The 21421-nt window shown below is 53.2% G+C and overlaps 2 protein-coding genes across 7 annotated transcripts; both read left to right on the top strand.

The window, feature by feature from the left end:
* Positions 1 to 289: 289 nt before the first annotated feature.
* On the top strand, positions 290 to 8158 carry Amhr2 (anti-Mullerian hormone receptor type 2). Of its 3 annotated transcripts, XM_060388528.1 has the most exons (12): positions 290 to 420; positions 654 to 836; positions 914 to 1105; positions 1347 to 1424; positions 1621 to 1739; positions 1824 to 2054; positions 6044 to 6158; positions 6229 to 6401; positions 6523 to 6670; positions 6786 to 6922; positions 7048 to 7137; positions 7731 to 7865. In XM_060388528.1, the coding sequence occupies exons 1-11, from the start codon at positions 354 to 356 to the stop codon at positions 7087 to 7089; spliced, it is 1485 nt and encodes a 494-aa protein (XP_060244511.1). In that variant the 5' UTR covers positions 290 to 353; the 3' UTR covers positions 7090 to 7137; positions 7731 to 7865. The 3 variants fall into 3 exon arrangements, with proteins under 3 accessions (XP_060244511.1, XP_060244510.1, XP_060244509.1); XM_060388527.1 differs by lacking the exon at positions 7048 to 7137 and having other exon boundaries at positions 7845 to 8158; XM_060388526.1 differs by lacking the exon at positions 7048 to 7137 and having other exon boundaries at positions 7731 to 8158.
* On the top strand, positions 6848 to 15011 carry Prr13 (proline rich 13). Of its 4 annotated transcripts, XM_060388529.1 has the most exons (5): positions 11923 to 11970; positions 12256 to 12282; positions 12643 to 12680; positions 12897 to 13246; positions 14444 to 15011. In XM_060388529.1, the coding sequence occupies exons 3-5, from the start codon at positions 12662 to 12664 to the stop codon at positions 14489 to 14491; spliced, it is 417 nt and encodes a 138-aa protein (XP_060244512.1). In that variant the 5' UTR covers positions 11923 to 11970; positions 12256 to 12282; positions 12643 to 12661; the 3' UTR covers positions 14492 to 15011. The 4 variants fall into 4 exon arrangements, with proteins under 4 accessions (XP_060244513.1, XP_021499165.1, XP_060244514.1 ...); XM_060388530.1 differs by lacking the exons at positions 11923 to 11970; positions 12256 to 12282 and adding an exon at positions 6848 to 6922; XM_021643490.2 differs by lacking the exon at positions 12256 to 12282 and having other exon boundaries at positions 11854 to 11970.
* Positions 15012 to 21421: the final 6410 nt, after the last annotated feature.

Below are 21421 nucleotides of genomic sequence, written 5' to 3'. Positions count from 1 at the left end.
TATGGGAACCATCTTGGGCAGAGGTAAGCAGCTCCGTCTGAGAAAGGTAGGAGATCCAGCACCTTCAAGGCCAGCAGAGGGTAGAGACGTGGAGCTGTTATCACAGGGTTCCCAGCCAGGCAGCCAAGGTCCCTGCCTCCCCCTCTGCAGAGGAAAGAGGAGGTGGTTGGAGAAAGGATATGAGACTGGTTCTCCAGCCCTCCCTTCTCTCCCCCACAGCAGCCTTCTCCCCCACAGAGACTGGGATGGGACAGAGGGAGGCGGAGTTGGGGATTGAGGGCTTGGGAGCCCACAGTGCCCTGTATCTGTCGGAAGCCTGGCTGGGGCAGCTGTGCCCGTTTTTTGCTGTCCTGATGCCACCCTTTAGCAGGGTGCTGGGGATGCTGTGGCTTTGGACACTGCTTCCTACGGCTGCACAAGGTAAGTGTCTACAGAGAGGGCGGGGTCCCTACATCAGGAGGGGAAGCAGGGGCCATTTGAAAGAAGTGGGTGAGCTAGATGAATGAATACGAAGGGCAAAGCCACGTGCGGACCACGCACCAGGCCTCTGCTGATCCACCTGAGATGCAGACATCACCTTTCGTCATCTGTCCCTTGGCTGCTGTTTGCCTCCATTCCCTTCTTGACTCCCCTTTCTTTACCTTGGACTTCAGTGTCCCCAAAAAGGAGAACCTGTGTGTTCTTCGAGGCTCCTGGCGTGCGGGGGAGCACAAAGACCCTGGGGGAAGTGCTGGGCGCGGGACCAGGGCCCCCCAAGGGCATTCGCTGCCTCTACAGCCATTGCTGCTTTGGAATCTGGAATCTGACCCACGGCCGGGCACAAGTGGAGATGCAAGGTGAACTATCTGGTGGGTGAGAGCTGGGGTAGGGGAGACTGGAGTGTGTGGAGCTCTCGCTAACCCCACCCCGTCAGGATGCCGGGACAGTGACGAGCCAGGCTGCGAATCCCGCCACTGTGACCCCACGCCTCGGGCCCACCCCAGCCCCAGCTCCACTCTCTTCACGTGCTCCTGTGGGACCGACTTCTGCAATGCCAACTACAGCCATCTGCCTCCTTCAGGGACCCAAGGGACTCCTGGCCCCCAGGACCCCCAGGTCACCCCAGGTAGATGCCTTCCGCGGGGTCCTAGAGCGCGGAGGGGCGGAGCATAGGTCCGGAGGAGAGCAGGGCCGAGTTCTCACCCCCCACACACCCGGAGTTTTCCTCCCGTGGCCTTGGGAAGTTGGTTGCCCTAGTGACTGGGAGATAAGGGGGCTTGTGACCAGCATGGGGGTGGTTTGCAAAGCAGTCTCTTTGAAGAGGGGAGAGGCCCAGTGCTCACCCACGTCCTTGCCTTGCCGTCCAGGTCCAGGTGGGCCCATCTGGATGGCTCTGCTGTTGCTGGGAATGTTCCTCACGCTGCTGCTCAGCAGCATCATCCTGGGTACTGATCTCTCCCGCCCCTCCCTCGAGACAGCCGGAAGTGTCCCCAAGGCTTCGCGCCTTCTCCGGGCTCTGCTGCTCCCCCAGTCCTGGGATCTGGGTAGCCCACATTTCCCTGCAAGAAGCTCTCTCTCCCCGCATGGACCCCTGGGTGTGTCCACGCTCGGGCAGCCTACCCTAAGTCTTCTCCGCTTCAGCCCTGCTACAGAGGAAGGCCTGCGGAGCGCACGGCGAGGCAGACCCAGAGCCGGGCTCTGGCTCAGGGGGAGACTGCAGCGAGGAGCTGCCTGAGCTGGCTGAGCTCTGCTTCTCCCAGGTGCCCCGGGAAGGGGGGCGGGCCCTGGCACCCTGGGGTCTGCGGGCCACACTCAGCCACACTCAGCCCATGTCTCCCCACCAGGTAATCCAGGAAGGAGGTCATGCAGTCGTCTGGGCCGGGAGGCTGCAGGGTGAGATGGTAGCCATCAAGGCCTTTCCCCCAAGGGCTGTGGCCCAGTTCCGAGCTGAGAGAGCTGTGTATCAGCTGCCCGGCCTACGGCACGACCACATCGCGCGGTTTATCACTGCTGGCCAGGGGGCGCCTGGGCCCCTGCCCTCTGGCCCTTTGCTGGTACTGGAACTGTACCCTAAGGTGAGCAAAGAGAAACGTCTGCGCTCTGTAGTGTGCACTGTGCCCGTGTGTGTGTGTGCCCGTGTATGTGTGTGTGTGCCCGTGTGCCCGTGTGTGTGTGTGCCCGTGTGTGTGCCCGTGTGCCCGTGTGTGTGTGTGCTCGTGGAAGTGGGGTGCTACGTGACAGCGGGCCTCACCCACCCTCCTCTCCGGCTTCATACTTGCCTTAGAATAATTTAAGACAGTTGTTTATGTAGTCCTGGACTTACTCTGTAGACCAGGCTGGCCTCGAATTCAGAGCTCCAGCTGCCTCTGCCTCCCAGGCGCTGGGATCACAGGTGTGTTCTACCTCTGCCTGGCTAGACTTTCCAGGCATGGTTTCCAAGCTCATTTCTATGTGCATTTAACCAATATTTATAGACTATATGACAAGTACTGCCAGGCGCTGAGAAAGCACACATGGCCCCTGATTTTACAGGTTGTGTAGACTAATGGGTCACAGAAACGGATAAACAGAAAGAAGAAGCAAATGTTGAGTGTGCAGAGAGCTAAAGGAGAAGGCACTGGATACTGTGAAAAATGAAATAATACTAAGGGGGCTGGAGAGACGGCTCAGTGGTTAAGAGCACTGGCAGCTCTTCCAGAGGACCTGGGTTCAATTCCCGCCAGTGCTCACAGGGCAGCTCACAACTGTCTGTAACTCCAATGCCGGGGGATCTGACACCCTCACACAGACACACTGGCAGGTAAAACACCAATGCATATAAAAGTAAACAAATCATTTTAAAAAGTAAAAGAAAGAATACTGAGATCCGACCCGAGGGCTGAGCTGGTAAGGATGCTTGCTTAGCAGGCCTTGGGGACCCGAGTTCCAGCCCCAGAACCCACGTGGAGGTGAAAGGAGAGAGCTCCACGGCGTCATCCTCCGACCTCCACACACCCCTCCCTCTCCCTCCCACAATGATAACAATAGCTGAGAACAAATTGTGTGTATAGGTGTTTCAGCGGCGTGGATGTCTGTCCACCACGGCATGCCCGGCGCCCGTGAGAGCAAACCAAGCACACTGGAGTTCGGGGGAGCTGCTCTGTGGAAATGAAACCCAGTCCCCTGGGGAGCAGCCAGTGTGACCGCTGAGCCCCTCTTCCAGTCCCTTGGGTTATTATTGCTTTTTAATATAAAGAGGAATGTGTGTGATCTGAGGTGAGAAGAGGAGGGAAGCTGGGTGTGGTGAGACTTGACTAATCCCAGCACTTCGGAGGCTGACAGGAGGGGATGGAAGTGAATCTCAGGCAAGCCCGGGCAGCACAAGACCATGATTCAAAGAAACAAAACAGGCCTGAGTGCAGCAGCACGCACCCAGACTCCAGCATTTGGGAGGCAGGCGGAGTTGCGAGTTCAAGGCCAGCAGAGGCTACACAGTAAGACCCTATCCAAAAGAAAACCAAAGAGTGAAGAGGAGGAAGTAGGCAAAGGTGGGGCTCATGGAGCCTGGACCTGCCAATGACTGGGAGGCATTGGGCGTCCATGTCAGGGCGCTTTGCACCCTGGCTCTTTGCCTTTAGAAGTGTACTGTGAGGTAGAGAGGACCATCCTTAGATGGGAAAAGGAAACTGACCTGCCAGGATCTGTGACTTGAGAGTGTGCTCCTCCTGCTAATCCCAGTCAGATCCCTGCCCGCCTTTGCTCCCAACCTGTCAGTGCTTGAATGCAGTGACCCTTTCCCAGGCCTGGGTCAGCCTTCACAGCTGTTACTGCTGCGATCCTGAGTTCTGGAAAGTTCCCTTTTGACCGCGTTGAGAAATGACTGTGCGGCCTGCTGAGGAGGCTTAGTCAGAGCTTACACAAGCCAGATCCGGGGCAGAAGGGATGGTTCCTCAGCCAAGAGTGCTGGCTGCTCTCCCAGAGGACCTAGGCTCCTAGCACCCACACGGGGGTAAAAGTTGCCCGTGACCCCAGCTGTGGGTCCCCATGGGCACCTGTAAACATGCATTCTCTCACACATAAACATACACACACACACTTAAATTTTTTTAGGCTTATTTTTATTTATAGGTTTGTGTTCCTGTGTGTGTGTGGGTGTGTGCACACGAGTGCGGGTGTGCAGAGATAAGGGCATCAGGTGTCCTGGAGCTGGAGTTATAGGCAGCTCCTGCCTGGTGTGGCCTACTAAAAGCCCTGTGTGCTCAGAACCAGGGAGTCACACCCCCCCCAGCCCAAAAGCAAAACACAGTTCTGTTTGTTCGTTTGTTTGTTTGCCTGAAACAGGGTCTCTCTGTGTAGCCCTGGCTGTCCTGGGCTCAATCTGTAGACCAGGTTGGCCTCGAACTCACAGAGATCCTTCTGCCTCTGCCTCTTTGACTAAAGGCATGCGCCACTGCACTTGGCTAAAAGTAAAGTAATTGTTAAAAAAGAAAGGACAAATGAGAGCTGGGTGCGGTGGTGCGCGCCTGTGATCCCAAGGACAAGGAAAGGAAGCGGGGAAACCGAGAGCTGCTGTGTGCTTGAGAGGTGGACACAGGCCTCTGGGGCCCGCTGGCCGGGCTGCCCACTGAGTGGCTCCAGGTTAGTGAGAGAACCTGTCTCAAAAGAACGCACACAGACACACAGACGACAGGCACACAAATGCACACATACAGTTCCTTCCTGGTCTCTTAGCTCCCTCTGACTTTCACAAATGCTGCTCGTTGCTTTACAGCCGTGACACTTAGTGCATCTTTACACTGCGGTTTATTGAAGTCTCTAAGTCTTGGTCACCTTCCCGAGGCCCAGTGCTTCCTGCACACAGCTTCCACAGCTATGAAGGTGTCAGCCTGCCAGTGACAGGCTGCTCCAGCCCCTCCTCCTCCATTGCTCTGCCCAGTGTGTGTGCGTGCAGGCCTGACACCCGGGTCATGGGACAGCCACCCTGCACCTTTGTCCTGAATCCTCTGAGTCAGCCCCCGAGACTGCCTGGGTGACAGCTGCACTCCTGCCTCGCCCTTTGACCTCAGGCACCCACCCAGCCCCACCCGCAGCCTGGTGTGCTGCTTGCTCTGCGGGCACTCGGGAGGCAGAGGCAGGAGGCTCCCTGCACGCAGCTTGGCAGCCTCACAGTGACGAGGTGTGGGCCAGGGTGATGTGGGATCCTGCCTGAAAGAAGGGGGAGGGAAGGAAGGGAGAAGGACAAAGGACCCGGAAGAAGGCCCGAGGGAAAGGCGCCTCCCCCGGGGTCCATCCCTGGAAGACCAGCTCTTGGCCAGCCGTCCTCTGCCCTCCACATGTGCCTTGTCGCCCATCTACAGACACATACCCCACACAGATACGTTTACTGTTTGGCTTTTCTTTTTTTAAATAACGGAGGGAAAAAAGAAAAAGGAAAAAAATTGACGGTGATCACCTTCACCCTGGGGTCCTCCTGAGGGTCGAGGGAGGGCTTGTTTGAAGGGCGTGGGGAAGAGCAAGTGCTCAACAGCAGTGAACTGAGTCACGCCCCACCCCAGCCATGTTCAGCCTTAAATGTAGGAGCTTCCCGCTTCTGTGTCTTGAGAGCTGAGATTCCGTGCGTGTGCTGCCATGTCTAGCTAGTTATAAAGTGTGTGTGTGTGTGTGTGTGTGTGTGTGTGTGTGTGTGTGCTTTTGGGCAGGGTCTCCTCTAACTGGGATTGGCTTGTTCCTAATCCTCGTCCTTGCACTCCTGAGTGCTGGACGGCAGGCCTGCAGTATCACACCAACTAGAGTTACTATGTTCCCGTCACTTTGACTGACACGTAGCCGCACGCCCCCACTGTCTGCAGTGCCCTGACCTGGTTCGTCAGGGCGTCTGTGTGCCGGGGTGGAGTGGGCTGGTGTGGGGTCCGTCAGGAGCTCCCTGCTCCCTGGAGTGAAGCCCCCCCAGCTCTTCCCTGCTCCCTGGAGTGAAGCCCCCCCCAGCTCTTCCCTGCTCCCTGGAGTGAAGCCCCCCAGCTCCTCCCTGCTCCCTGGAGTGAAGCCCCCAGCTCTGTGCCTGGCGCCTCCCTCTGCCCTCCCCCAGGGCTCCCTGTGCCGCTACCTGACGCAGTACACCAGTGACTGGGGAAGTTCCCTGAGGATGGCTCTGTCCCTGGCCGAGGGCCTGGCGTTTCTCCACCAGGAGCGCTGGCAGGACGGTAAGGCAGCGGCAGTGGGGGACGGGGGGGGGTAAGTGGCCAGCGCCCCGAAAGCTGTGGCTCTCCCCAGGCCGGTACAAACCGGGCATTGCTCACCGAGACCTGAGCAGCCAGAATGTGTTCGTCCGAGAGGACCGGTCCTGCGCCATTGGAGACCTGGGCCTGGCCCTGGTGCTGCCTGGCCTTGCTCAGCCCCCTGCCTCGGCCCCTGCTCAGCCCCGAGGCCCAGCTGCCATCTTGGAAGTGAGTGTGCTTGACGGGTGAGACCTGACAGGGCCAAGGCTGTAACTGGGGGCGGGTGGGCCAGAGCTTCGGGACCGGCTGCCGCAGAGCCGCCCTCGGCCTCCCGCATCTGGTCCCGCAGGCCGGCACCCAGAGGTACATGGCTCCCGAGCTCCTGGACAAGACTCTGGACCTCCAGGACTGGGGCACGGCCCTCCAGAGGGCCGACGTCTACTCCCTGGCTCTGCTCCTGTGGGAGATCCTGAGCCGCTGCTCAGACTTGAGCCCGGGTAAGGTCGCCCCCACCGGCCTGGCTGATGAGGGCTCGGCTGCGCCTCTGGCCATTCCCGGAGGCCGTGACACCCCTCGCCCGCTGGGGTGACAGTCTGTGCCTGCCTCTTCCAGACCGCAGGCCCCCGCCTTTTCAGCTGGCCTATGAGGCGGAGCTGGGCAGCAACCCCAGCGCCTGCGAGCTCTGGGCCTTGGCGGTGGAGGAGAGGAAGCGCCCCAGCATCCCGGCCGCGTGGAGCTGCTCTGCCACGGTAAGGAGCCACGGGCCGGCCAGCCGGGGACCGGGGGACGCCGGCCTCAGTGTACCTTTCCCTTCTGTAAGTTCCGTACGTGGGTCCGCCCACCTGAGCTCTGGACCTTCCCCTTCCTCCATCAGTTACGTTTTTGGCTCAGTCACCTCCCCCAGGAAGCCCTCTAGGACTTCTCTACTCCTCGGAGCTCTACCCCCATGTCAGGGTCCCTTAAGGTACTGTAGCTCCCCAAATTCAACCCAGGGCCCCACCATTTTGTGCTGGACAGCTGTGTTTCTGCTCTGGGCCAATTCAAGCCGGTTCTGGGTACACCAGGATACCTAGGTCTAGGCATAGCACGACCTGATAGGGAAAGGGCAGAGCTCTTCACGCTCAGTTTCCGAGCTGCCCCTTCGCCCCTCTCCTGCCTGAACTTCCTACCGTACAGGCTTCTGTTGGGTGGGCTAATGGAGGCCTGAATTCTCCTCAGAGCCAAGGGCAGACCCTATGGAGTCTGTCACAGGGAACAGACCTCAAAGGGCCGGGCTGGGGGGGCCAGGCTTCAGGAGCTGGGTTGGGGGGGCCAGGCTTCAGGAGCTGGGTTGGGGGGCCCGGCTTCAGGAGCTGGGTTGGGGGGGCCAGGCTTCAGGGGCCGGGCTGGGGGGCTGGGCTTTAGGGGCTGGGCTGGGGGGGCCGGGCTGGGAGGGCTGGGCTGGGGGGGCCGGGCTGGGGGCGCTGGGCTGGGGTACCCCACCCGTGGGGGAGGCGAAGGGGGCGTGCAGGGCAGGCCGGGGCCTGGGCCAGGCCTGCCATCTAGTCCGTCCCGCAGGACCCCGGGGGGCTGAGGGAACTCCTGGAAGACTGCTGGGATGCGGATCCCGAAGCGCGGCTCACGGCGGACTGTGTGCAGCAGCGCCTGGCAGCCCTGGCTTTCCCTCCTCAGGGCTGCCCGCCTCCCTGCCCGTCAGCGCCTGCCTCTGCCACTCTCCCCTGCAGGCCTCAGCAGGGCGCTTGCCTCCCCGGCTCTCGTCCTCAGCCTGTCAGCACCAGCGTTCACGTGTAAACGAGTTTGTGCGCGCGCACCCCTGTGATCGTACACCTATTGCTGTCTTTGTCCGTGGTCCCTAACCCGTGGGTGGACGCGCTCAGGAAAGAAGAGAATAAAGCCAGGGTTCCCTGGTGTCCTTGGGCCCGTCGCCCTGCTCTGCTTTTCCACCAATGCGTGCTGATTGCTTTAAGGTCTGTTTGTTTATAGTACACGTGTCTGTGAGTTTGTGTCTACCACGTGCATGCAGGAGACGTAGGAGGCCGGAAGAGGGTGTCTGAGCCCTGGAGCTGGAGCTACTGGCAGCTGTGAGCCGCCATGTGAGTGCTGGGAACAAGTCCTTTGCTCGAGCAGTAGTTGCTCTGAGCTCCTAAGCTATACCTTCAGCTCTTTATTTATTCTTTGGTTTTGAGGCAGGGTCCTGATGTGTAGCCTTGGCTGACTACTCAGCATGTAGCCTAGGCTAGCCTCAAACTTGCAACAATCCTCTTTCCTCAGCAGTCCCAGCCTTGGGCCGGAGGCGCTAGCATTTGCTTATTTATTTATTACACAAGGCCTCACTATACTATGTAGCTCTGGCTGGCTTGGAACTCACTTTGTAGACCAGGCTGGCCTTGAAATCACAGAAATCCACCTGTCTCTGTCTCCCAGTGCTAGGATTAAAGGTGTGTGCCACCATGGCCAGCACCAACATTTACTTTTGAAGATTTTCTTTATATTACTTTAACTATGTATAGTTTCATGTGTGTGTGTGTGTGTGTGCAGTGTGTACATAAGAAGATGGCTGCAGAGCCAAAGGCATTGGATACTCCTGGGCTGGAGTTGTGAGCCACTTGATTCAGGTGCTGGGTACTGAACTTGGGTCCTTAGGAAGAGCAATACATGCTCTTCTAATCCATCTCCCGAGCACCACCAGGATTACTTCTCAAATGGCAGCATCTCCTGCTGGGCACTGGGGGAACAGGAGGGTCAGGAGGAAGCGCTGCCCTGAAGGTTCTGAGGTCTCTGAAGTGCACACAGTGGGGTGCTGTGTCAGGGGTGACAGGAGAGCTTTGAACACAGGGTGCTGAGGCTGAAGCTGATGCCCAAAGCCCTGGGTTCCACCCTCGCACTGCATGAACTGTAGCACACGCTTGTAATCCCAGTGCCGGGGAAGTGGAGGGGGAGCAAATCTGAGTTGTGAGCAGGGAGGATCAAAGTTTCCACGACCGCGGCTGATGACCAGGGCTCAGCTCCAAGCAGCGCTATCGGAAGGCTCCCAGCTGCCCTTTGTTCTGGTTCTGGGGTACTGCTGGCCTCTTCTGGCCTCTGTGGCACCTCCATGCCACAGAACACACAAGGATAAGCAAGCACACAAACAGCAGCGCACTAAACTGCTTCTGCAGCAGAGACACTAAAATGGAGCCACACAGGCTAGCTGGTCCTGTCCGATACGCACTCATTGTGAGGCCATACAAAATATTTTTTTTCAAATGCACATCTTCAGCAGCATTAAATTAATTCACACTATTATGTAGCTATCATCATCCTCCAAACCCAAATGTTCCATCATTTTGGCCTGGAACTCTGAGTTACAGTTCTAGTTCAGTGACGAGACACCAGGGCCACAGCAACTCTTTTTTTTTTAAAGATTTATTTATTATTTATACAGTATTCTGCCTGCACACCAGATCTCACTATAGGTGGTTGTGAGCCACCATGTGGTTGCTGGGAATGGAACCTAGGACCTTTGGAAGAGCAGCCAGTGCTCTCAACCTCTGAATGATCTCTCCAACCCCCATTCCAGATATTTTCAAAAAGGTGTGTTTTAAAAGATAAATGTACACGTATACATGTTTTCCTTCAGATTCTATAGATTAAGACAGGACTAATTTTCAGGACAGCCATGGCTACAGAGAGAAACCCTGTTTCAAAAAACAAAACAAAACAAAAAAAGTGAAGATTTTGTTTTACCCTAATATATTAGTCAGGGTTCTTTAGCGTAATAGAACTTATAAAGTCTCTCTGTCCATCTATAGGTAAATAGATAAAGACATAGATATAGATAAATAGGGTTTGTTAGAGTGTCTACAGGCCGAAGCCCAGCTAATCCAACAATGGCTGACTAGGAACAGAAAGACGAGTAGCTGCTCAGTCCACAAGGCTGGATGTCTCAGCTGGTCTTCAGTAGATGCTGGAATCCTAAAGAAGTGGGCTCTACTTCAAGAGAAGAAGTGGACAAGAGAGAGCAAGCATGCAAAGAGTTAAAGCTTCCTTCTTCCAGGTCCTAGCCAGGCTTGTAGGTGTGGCCCAGATGGAAGGTGTGTCTCCCCACCCCAAGATTGGACTAAGTATGGACCCGCCCACTTCAGAGTCAACAAAAACCTCAGAGCTGTGCCCTCCAATTTTGAATTTCAGTTAATTCTAGATGTAGTCAAGGTTACAGCCAAAAATAGCCATCACACCTAATAATGATTGTTTAAAATATTAATAAAAGTTCAAGGTCATCTTGGCTACATAGGGAGTTTAAGCCATCCTAGGCTAAGTGTGAGATCCTGTCTCAAAACAAAACGAAATTAGACAGGCAGCGGTGGCACATGCCTATAAGCCCAGCACTCAGGGAGGTCCAGGCCAGCCTGGTGGTCTACAAAATGAGTCCAGGACAGCCAAGACTACACAGAGAAACCCTGTCTTGAAAAAGAAAGAAAGAAAGAAAGAAAAGAAAGAAAGAAAGAAAGGAAAGAAAGAAAGAAAGAAAGAAAGAAAGAAAGAAAGGAAATAAGGAAAGAAATGAAAAACAAAAACAACAGCGGGGGGGGGGGTATGCCTCAGAGAGTGGCACACTTGTAATTCCATCCCACGAGGGAGGCTGAGGTAGGGGAGCTGCTGTCATGGGCTACACAGTGAGACCCTATCTCAAGAAAAACAACAACAAAAGGATGCTCTAGGTTTTTGTTTTGAGCTTGTGAGAGATGAGGAAATCTGTCTTTCCCCCAGGAACGGCTCTTTGCTTTCCACAGGCTGTTAGGTAGAAGCTGGCTGGGACTCCGCAGCACTTCCTTCTTTTTCTGAGTTTGTTTTTTCAGACAGGGTTTCTCTGTGTAGCTGTGACTGCCCTAGATCTCACTCTGTAGACCAAGCTGGCCTTAGACTCAGAGATTCTTCCTCCGGAGTGCAGGGATTAAAGGCCTGCTCCACCACCACAAGGCTCTCTCTCTCAAATTCTCTGAGAAGCTAACCCTGTCCTTAAATTCTGATTCTCTTCTCTCAAGCTCTGGATTAGACAAGGGCCAGCTGGCTAGGCTACTACTGCCTTTAAAACAATAACAACAACAACAAAAACAACAAAAACCTAACGTACTGTACTCTCAAACGTACTGTAACCTCAAACTGACAGCTCGGAGCGCTTGCTTCTCACGCTGAATTCAGTTCCCAGCACCCTCGAGGCTGCTCACAACCACCAACTTCGGTTACAGGGGATCCCATGACCTCCGAGGTCATCCAGCAGGCGCGTGATGAGCATACACTCTGGCAGAACACTCGTACACAAAAATAATTTAATAGCAAATCCAGCCGGGCGCTTTGGTGCACACCTATAACTCCAGTGCTCGGGAGGCAGAGGCAGGCGGATGGCTGTGAGTTCGAAGCCAGCTGGTTTGCAAGAGTCCAGGACAGCCAGGGCTACACAGAGAAACACACCTCGAAAAATCAGTCAATCAATCTACACAAAACAGAGAACCAGCGAAAGCCTATCCCGGCTCAGGGGTTTGCTGGCAGCTGGCCCTGCCCCGGCCTCACCCTAAGCAGCAATTCTGGTCTGTTTGCCTATTTCATCGCGCTGTGCTTTCCGAAGGCTCCGCCTAGTGGCCGCAGTTTAGCTGGACCACAGCGATTGACAAGTCAGTTCTCCAATCGTGCCGAGTGACCGCGTAAGTGTCACAGGGCCACAGGGGCGGAGCAGAAGCAGAGCATGAATAGGGGTGAGCAGGAAGTGCGAACCCAGACAGGGAAGCAGGACGGGAGCAGGCCCGGCGGTCCTGGGAAGGTGACAGGCATCTGCCATCGTAGAGTCCCTTCTTTCCTCTTAGCTGGGCCAGGAGTGCGCTTAAAGCTGGGAACCAGGCGCTCCGTTTGCCCTTTCTCTTTGCTCTCTCTCTCTCTCTCTCTCTCTCTCTCTCTCCCTCCCTCCCTCCCTCCCTGTCCTTATCTAAGCCTTTGGGGACCTGGAGTGTCCTTCTCTTAGCTCCACTTCAGGGGTGGCCCGGGTGGGACCGGGAGCTTGGGCCCCTCTCTCACTGCGGATGGTTAAAGGCCTCCGGTTCCTTTCCAGGGAAATGGGGACAGAGTTAGCCGCCAGGTGAGACAGTGAAAGCGGGAGGGGCCGGGAGCAGCATTCCTGAGGTTCAGAGGGTTCAGGGACCTGGCTTCGAGGCTCTCAGGGCGCTGCAAGGAGGAAGGAAACTTGCCCTGGTTTGGTTCGGTTTGGTTTTTCGACACAGGGTTTTGTCTGTGTAGCCCTGGCTGTTCTGGAACTCTCCCTTTAGACCAGGCTAGCCTAGAATTTGGGGACCCGCCTGCCTCTGCCTCCTGAGTGCTGTGAGGTCGCAGTAGTGCTATCAGTGAGAGCGGAGAGAGAGGCCGAGGCTGGAGGGTAGGGCTCTAGAACAACCCCTTGCCTTCCCGGGACCTTCAGGTGTTTGTCTCTTTTGCTTCCTAGGCTGACCTAGCACCTGGACATGTGGAACCCTAGTGCTGGTGAGTACCTGGGCTCTGCTCTGCCCACCCCAGCTCATTTTGCAATGAAACAGGAAGTTTCTGTATCCACCCCACAACCCCAAGAAAAAGCAAAGTCATTGGACCACTGCTGCCACCCTCTGCCTTCCACAAGCGTTAAGAAAAGCAGTAATTTTTGTTATTTGTTGACAGAGGTTCTGGACAGTCCTAATCTTTATTCTCTGGTTCTCCCTCCAGGGCCAAATCCATATCCGCCCCATGCCGTGTGCCCAGGAGGTGCCAATCCTGTCTGTCCACCACCTGTCAATCCTGCCTTCCCTCCTGGCCCCTGCCCTCCAGGAATTCCCCAGGGAAACCCAGCTTTCCCTCCATGCCGGCCACCTTACCCGGTACCACAGCCAGGGTGTCCAGGGTACCAACCTTCAGGTCCCTACCCTCCCCCGTGCCCACCTCCTGCTCCTGGCATGTGCCCTGTGAATCCTCTGGCTCCTGGCATGGTAGGCCCGGGAATAGTGATAGACAAGAAGACTCGGAAGAAAATGAAGAAAGCTCACAAGAAGATGCACAAACACCACAAGCACGGGAAGGTTGGTGACCTCGGGAGGACGAGGGCTGAGCAGGGCTCGAAGAAGGGGCTTTGTGGGCACGGGAAAGGGCTTACTCTGGCAGATGGCTTTTCCTTATGTAAAATAATCCTCCTGAGAGGAATTTAACAATATCGAGGCATGGGACCTCCTGTCTGAAAAGGGAAGGTCTTGGAGGCAATGAGCTCCAAAAGCGCTTTCCCTTTCTGTGCTCACTACCTTACCAGTAACTCCTGCTGTCTCCCCAACTCCGGCTGTATCCTTTGGCAAACTGGACACACCTGAGGTTGTGTAAATGTCATTTGAGTCAGTCCTGTGACAAAGCAAAGCCACATATAATAATTCACAGAGTGGAAATATGGCCCTAGTTCCTGGATTCCCTTTATCTCCTCCAGCGTTCTCAGGGTGCTGTGTTAGTTACCTAGGCGTTCTTCCTGTGACTCAGCTGCCAACAAAGACCGGGGTAAAGGGAGAGTTTCCTTTGCAGGACACCCGCCTTGCCCAGGAGTACTGGTTGTTATTCGGGAGGGTGGGAGCTTCCCTGAGGACCTGGATGAGCACCAATCTTGAGGCTTTTATGCCTGATGTTTGCTTGGTGGGTTTTGGCTCCTAATTCTAGGTCTTTGGTAGAAATGTGAGCAGTAAGAAGAAAAGGAGAGACTGAGCGAGGGAGAGGACACGGGAGAGTCTAAAAGTGTTTTTAATGGCAGTTGATGGACTAAATCTGTGTGGATCCTTGGGTGGGATTTCTCCCGCCGTCTGTCTCTCCCACCTTCCCCGCCTTTTCCCCTGGTGGGGCTTGGGAGTGCCGCAGCACCCATACAGCTGCCAGCCCTATGTTCTCCTGGGTGCGTAGATTCTCCCTTGTTATCGTTACTCACGCCTAATGAGTAGGGACTCAGAAGTGGCAGCTGCTTTCTAGAACTGCCCATGCCATGTTCCTTCCGTGTTCCTGGCCTTGGCTAGGTGTGGGAATGAGAGTCTTGGCCCCTAGGCGACATGTTCAGCTCTGTGCAGTGCTGAGGACAGCGTGACCAGTCCTGGACTCTCACTGCTGAAGGAAAGCCTTGATTTTGTTGTTTGTGGGGCAGGACGGTATGAGACTGTTGCCTCCTGGACATTTGGGTGGAGGGTGGGGCATCGAGAATGGCCCTTGGAGCTGTCAGGGGTCATCTGATGCTATGTCCTTTGCCCTTGCAGCACTCCTCCTCGTCCTCCTCCTCCTCTTCCAGCAGCGACTCTGACTGAATGCAGGGTCTGGACCCTCCTCCCCAGCAGCTCCGCCCTCCACCAAGCTTCACTGTGGAGCAGAGGGCTAATTCCCCTCTGCTCCCTGCCCCACTTCTACCTGTGCCTCCCCCTGCTGGTCAGTGCTGGCTGTCTAGGGAGAACGGGAAGCAGGTTGCCAGCCAAAGCTGCCTTCTCCCTGCCTGGGAACACCTGGCTGATGAGGTCAGCGGGGAGTGAAGGTGGTGAGATCTCTGAGCTAAACGGTGAACACAATTTTAAGATCTGCACGATGTGATTTTACTCATTTTCTTTTGTAATACTTGTGACGGGGGCTTGTGAGAATCTGAGGAACACCTGTCCTTTTGCAACGGTACATTACGGTGATCTAGTGGCACCTGTACTCCCAGCAGGCCTTCAATTGATTGCGCTAACCCAGGAGCTGCTGGGAAGCAGGGCCCCTCTGCTTGATGAGCTTCCAGAACCGAATTTATTCCTTCGTACATGTCTCAGATGTCTAAATAAAAGCTACTCTCCCGGCCTCTGCTCACCTGCGCCATTGCCTTGACTGGGCTCCACACCCTGGACTTTTGCTACCCTTGCCCACACCCTTCAAATGTGTCAGTGTCTTTCTCCCTCTGAGAGCCTCGCATCGCCCAGGCTTCACTGTGTAATCAGGGTGACCCTGATGTAGTGTCCCCCTGCCTCGGGGTGCCAGCCTCACTCCCTCGAACCACACCCTGCTTATGGGCTTGAACTCCGACCCTGTGCCTGCCGGGAGGCACTTTACCAACGGAGCTACACCCCAGCCGGAAGTGGCATTTTTAGCAGTGAGGGGCGGAGCCTTCGGAATTGACGCTGGCATCGCAGACTCGATTGCACTGATCCCTGATACAGACATTTCTCGTATGTTTTCATTTGCTACAGAGGTTGTTTTGTTTTTGTTTTTGTTTTCTTTAAGACAGGGTCTCAGTATGTAGCCTTGGCTGGCCTGAATTCAATACGTAGGCCAGGCTAGCCTTGAACTCACAGAGATCTACCAAGGCCTACGCCACCATGCCCAGCAGAGGTTTTCAATCCTTGCCTGATCATCAGCTTTAAGGGAGCAATTTCGGGTTCTGCCCTTCATCCACTGGATAAGACACTTTAAACGTGTGTGTGTATATATAATTTAGATCACATATATAATCTGTATGGACGGGAGTTTGGTCTTGTGTCCATGTGCCTTATGTGTCTGCAGTTCCTGCAGTAGCCAGAAGAGGGCGAAGGGTCCTCTGGTACTGGCGTTACAGACCATTGCGTCTCTGGGGATTGAACCTAGGCCCTCTGGAAGGTCTTGCCTCTGCTTCCCAGGTGCTGTCATGTGAGGCACAGCACACAGACGTGAAGAGGCTCAGCCGGGGATGGCGGTGGAGCACGCCTTTGACCCCAGCACTCTGAAGGCAGAGGCAGGAACTTCTGTGAGTTCGAGGCCAGTCTGGTCAACAAAGTGAGTCCAGGACAGTAGGACTGCACAGAGAAGCCCTGTCTCAAACAAACAGCCCAGTAGCAGAATGCTTGCCTTGCCTGGACGATGTCCTGGACTTGATGGACCCATGTAGTCCAGACTGAAGCTCCCCAAGAAGCCGAGGGGAACAAGTCCCCAACCTGCCTGTGTCCACTCAGGGCTGGAGTTACAGGCTTGTGCCAGCCTTTTATATAGTGCTCCGGCCTAACCCAGGGCCTTGTGCATGGCAGGTAAAGAGTCTGACAACGGACCCACATCCCCAGCTAGGTGGTTTTAAAAAGTTTTATTACTTTTTACATTTTATTTATTGTATATATATGAATGCTCTACCGCCTGCACGCCAGCAGAGGGCACCAGATCTCATTGTAGACGGCTGTGAGCCACCATGTGGACACCGGGAACTGAACTCAGGTCCTCTGGAAGAGCAGCCAGTGCCCTTAACCTCTGAGCCATCTCTCCAGCCCCTCTTTTTAAGTTTTTAAAAGCATTTTATTAGTGTATTAGTCAGGGTTATCTAGAGGAATAGAATTTATAGAATATATATTATACACAAACATATTTGCATATATAAATAAATGTAAAATCATATATATGGGTTTTTTCAGAATGACTTATAGGCTGTGGTCCAGCTGGCCCACAATGGCTGTCTAGCAACAGAAGGAACAAGAATCTAGTAGTTCAGTACATAAGGCTAAACGGTCTTCAGTATACACCACAATACTGAAGAAGTAGGCTGTAATGCCAATGAAGGAATCACCTTGGAAGAGAGAGCAAGCAGGCAAAAAGCAAAAGTGCCCTGCTTTCATGTCCTATATATTGGCTGACACCAGAAGGTATGGCCCAGCTTAAAGTGAATCTTCCTGTCTCAAAAGATCTGGATTAAAAGTAGGTCTTCCCATTTCAAGTTATTTATTTATTTTGCTCTTTTGAGACAGGGTTTCTCTGTGTAGCCTTGGCTATCCTGTAACTCACTCTGTAGACCAGGCTGGCTTGGAACTCACAAATCTGTCTGTCTCTGCCTCCCTGACTGTTGGGATTAAAGGCATGCACTATCACACTGGCTCCATTTCAAGCTACATAATTTTTCTCACAAGTTGTACCCAACTGTTTGGGATTTGGTTAATTCCAGATATAGTAAAATCGACAACTAGGAATGGCTGTCAACACACAGGCAGCTGAAGAGAAGGAATGCGGCAAACGGGAGGCTATTGGTTTTTATTGTTTCTAATGGTGTATGTAGCTCTTGATGGCTTTGAACTCACTATGTAGACCAGGCTGGCCTCAAACAGATCTGGTGGTCTGTCTCCAGAGAGCTCGGATGACAGGCATGGGTCATCATGCCTGTATGCAGGGTTGTTTGGGACAAGGTCTAGGCTGACCTTGAATTCATACTCCTTCTGTCTCAGCTCTTTGGATGCAGGAACTAAATATGAAACACTGCCATAAGCAGTTCAAACAATCTTTTTTTTTTCTTATTTTTTAATTTTTAGGTTTTTCAAGACAGAGTTTCTCTGTATAACCTTGACTATCCTAGACTCCTTTTGTAGACCAGGCTGGCCTCAGAGTCAGAGATCCCCCTGCCTCTACCTCCTGAGTGCCTGGATTAAAGGCTTGTGCCACCACAACAGGCCCAATGTGTTCTTGGCTATCTAGAGTTGCCTATGGAGACTAGCTTGGGATTACAAGTGTGGCTGTCATTTTATTTAGTGTGTGTGTGTGTGTGTGTGTGTGTGTACACTAGAATAACACACACACAAACGCACATTTGAGACTTCAGGGGTCTTCCTCTATCTCTCTATTCCCTTGAAACAAGCTCTCTCACTAAACCAAAGGCACACCATATTGGCTAGGTGGACTGGCTAGTGAGGTCTCAGGATCCAAATTGGTTTAGGAACTGAAGGGTCTTTGTGCCTGTTAGGCCAGCCCTCACTGAGATATATGCTAGCTTTTTGTTTGTCCTGGTTTTGTTTGAGACAAGTCTCTATTGATTTATTTAGGCTTTTTGAGACAGGGTTTCTCTGTGTAATAACCTTGGTTGTCCTGGAACTCTCTGTAGACTGGGCTGTCCTCACACTCAGAGATTCGCCTGCCTCTGCCCCACGTGCTGGGATTAAAAGCTACCACTGTCCAGCTGGAGACGGGTCTCACTGTGTAGCCCTGACTGTCCTGGAACTCACTATGTAGCCTAGGCTGGCCCCAAACTAACAGATCTCCACCTGCCCTACCTGGGATTAAAGGTGTGGGCCACAATTGGCCAGCCTCCCGATGGGTAGCCAGGCCAGCAAACGTGGATCTCCTGCCTCTGCCCTCGTCTCGCTTTGTTCAGCGCATGTCCAGTCTTAGTGTGACTACTTCGGTGAGAAAGGCTGGAAAGCTGGGAACCACTGGCCGCACCTGGCCAAGGCTTTGTCTTCAAATGTCAGTCATTTCCTAATAATTTACATCTTCAGCTGAAACTGGGGCATTTACATCTCTAAAAATGTAAGCTCTGGCTGTAGCTGTTGAGCCCTATATAAATGAGTCCTGGGGGTTAGAGAGATGGCTCAGTGGTTAAGAGCACTGGCTGCTCTTCCAAAGGACTTGGGTTCAATTCCCAGCACCCACACGGCAGCTCACAATTGTCTGTAACTATGGTTCCAAGGGATCTGACACCTTCACACTAACACTCATAAAGTAAAATTAAATGAATTATTTAAAAAATGAGTCCTGATCGTAGTGTTCCCTATTTTCTGTTGGCTCCTCCCATTTCCATTGCTGGCCTGGTCCTGAGAGCACTGGGTTTGCAGCCCTGGCTCTGTGCATTGGTCCATACTTCCAAAGGTAATATTTCTCAAATGTTTTGATTTTTATAAGATTTATTTCATTTACTTAACTTTTTATGGAGGGGAGGGGGCTTTTTTTTGAGACAAGGATTTCTTTGTGTAGCCTTGGCTGTCCTGGAACTCACTCTGTAGACCAGGCTGGCCTTGAACTCAGAGATCTACCTGCCTCTGACTTCCAAATACTGGGATCAAAGCCATGTCACTGCCTGGCTTATTTAATTTCTATTTTTTTTTCTTTTAAGATTTGTTATTTATACAATATTCTGCCTGCATGTGTGACTGCAGGCCAGAAGGGGGCACCAGATGTCATTGTAGACGGTTGTGAGCCACCATGTGGCTGCTGGGAATTGAACTCAGGACCTTGGGAAGAACAGCCAGTGCTCTCAACCTCTGAGCCATCTCTTTAGCATTCTTTCTTTTCTTTTTTATTTTATTTTTCAAGACAGGGTTTTTCTGCGTAGCCCCTGGCTGTTCTGGACTCCTGTTGTAGACCAGGCTGGCCTTGAACTCACAATGATCTGTCTGCCTCTGCCTCCTTGAGTGCTGGGATTGCAGGAATGAGCCACTGTGCCAGGCTTGATTTATTTCATTTTGTGTTTGTGTGTGTGTGTGTGTGTGTGACTGTGCACTCGCGCTCGGGTGCTCTTATGACCTCAGCTGCACTTGGGGGCCAGCGGCCTCAGAGTCCTGGAGGTGGAGCCACATCAGGTTGTGACCAACCTGATGGTGGTTCTGGGAATTGGACTCTGATCCTCTGCAAAAGGAGTATGTGCCCTTAACTGAAAAGCCGTCCCTCTAGCGTCTCAACTTGTACTGTTAGAGCTCTTGGGTTTCTTTCCTTTTCCACACTTGGTGTAACCTTGCTCTACTTACTGCGCAGTAAGAAGGCAAGAGCAAGACAGGAACACATATTTAATCCTGGCACTCAGAAGGAGTTCCAGGACCGCCAGGGCTCCATCTGGCAAACGCTCACGTTCTTCCGCACACACTGGGTGTGGTGCTTGCACACATAGGTAGACACAAACCTAGAGGAAAATCCGCTCTTCAAGAAAAATGCAAGTTGACAATTTAGCTTTACGGACTATGATAATGGAATGGATCTTTAGTTTGCTAAAGATTTTTGAATACTTTCCATCAATAAATATATTGTTTTCTGATCCTAGGCAAGTTCATCTATTTCTTTTATTTTGTTTTTGTTTTTCGAGATGGTTTCTCTGTGTAGCCTTGGCTGTCCTGGAACTTCCTTGTAGACCAGGCTGGCCTCGAACTCAGAGATTTGCCTGCATCTGCCTCCGGAGTGCTGGGATTACAGAGTGTGCCACTTCACCTGGCTTAACAAAAAACATTGCGTAACTATTTTATGTGTGTGTTTTGCCTACATGTATTTCTGTGCACTGCGCGCATGTGTGATGCCCACCGCGTCCAGCAGAGGGATCCGATCCTTCAGGACTGTGGCCACAGGCCACTGTGGGCCACCTTGCGGTGCTGTGGAAGGAAGGCCTCTGGGGAGCCACCAGTGCTCTTTCGTTGTTTTAACATTTATTATGTTTACAGTGTTCTGCCTGCGTGTGTGCCTGCACCCCAGAAGAGGGCACCGGATCTCAGCATAGATGGTTGGGAGCCACCATGTGGTTGCTGGGAATTGAACTCAGGTCCTCTGGAAGAAATGCCAGAGCTCTGGTGCTCTTAACCTCTGAAACATCTCTTCAGGCCTGCAACCAGTGCTTTTAACCACGGAACCATTTCATTCCATCTCTCTCTTTAAAAAATTACATTTTATTTTATGTGTGTGTGTGCGTGTGTGTGTGTGCGTGTGCGTATGTGTGTGCGTGTGCGTGCGTGCGTGTACATGACGGTGAAAGTGTGGCAGTCAGAGGGTGATCAGGTAGTTCTCTCCTTCCGTCGCATGGGACCCAGCGGTTGAGGCCAGCCCCAGTGCAGCTATTTGATCTTTGCTGTTTTGCCCTCTGCAGCATAGATGACCTTGCGGACAGCACTCTAGACGTTGCAGCCCCACTAGTCTGACTGCTTCACCTGCAAAATCTTGAGGTTAAACTTTCAGTTGAAGTAAGACAGTAAACTCACTCCATAATGTCTTTTTTTTTTTTTCTGTGTTCTTAACATGGCCCTACTTCCTTTCCTTTCTGCATTTTCCCTTGGCCAAATGGTAGGGTTTTTGTTGTTGTTGTTTTTCTTTTTGAGAAGCTTCTCTTTAGAGAGTCCTGTCCTGGAGCTGCAGACGAAGCTGGTCTTGAACTCACAGAGATTTTGCCTTTGCCCACTGAGTGCTGGGATTAAAAGTGTGTAGGATGATCCCTGGCCTCAAATGATAACTTTCTGTTTTGCATTCCTAATACCTAGCTCTTCACTTGGGTTGGTAGAAGTTCCTAAGCCTTATTTTCCAGCTGTCTTCACATGATGCCACAAGGCACGGCAGACGACGTGGGCCAATGCACCTGCACCCATCAAAGGGAAAACACATTAAATTCCCAGTAATTTTTCCTCTGGGCAATGGGGCACACACCTGTGATCCCAACACTTGGGTAACAGCAGAAGGTGGCAGATCTCTGCGTCCAAGTTCAGCCTGGTCTGCAGAGCGAGTTCCAGTGCATTCAGGGCTGC

This window comes from Meriones unguiculatus, chromosome 8 (assembly GCF_030254825.1).
Source record: "Meriones unguiculatus strain TT.TT164.6M chromosome 8, Bangor_MerUng_6.1, whole genome shotgun sequence".
Classification (NCBI taxonomy): domain Eukaryota; kingdom Metazoa; phylum Chordata; class Mammalia; order Rodentia; family Muridae; genus Meriones; species Meriones unguiculatus.
Note: the sequence above shows the minus strand (reverse complement) of the source record. Positions and strands in the feature narration are given on the sequence as shown.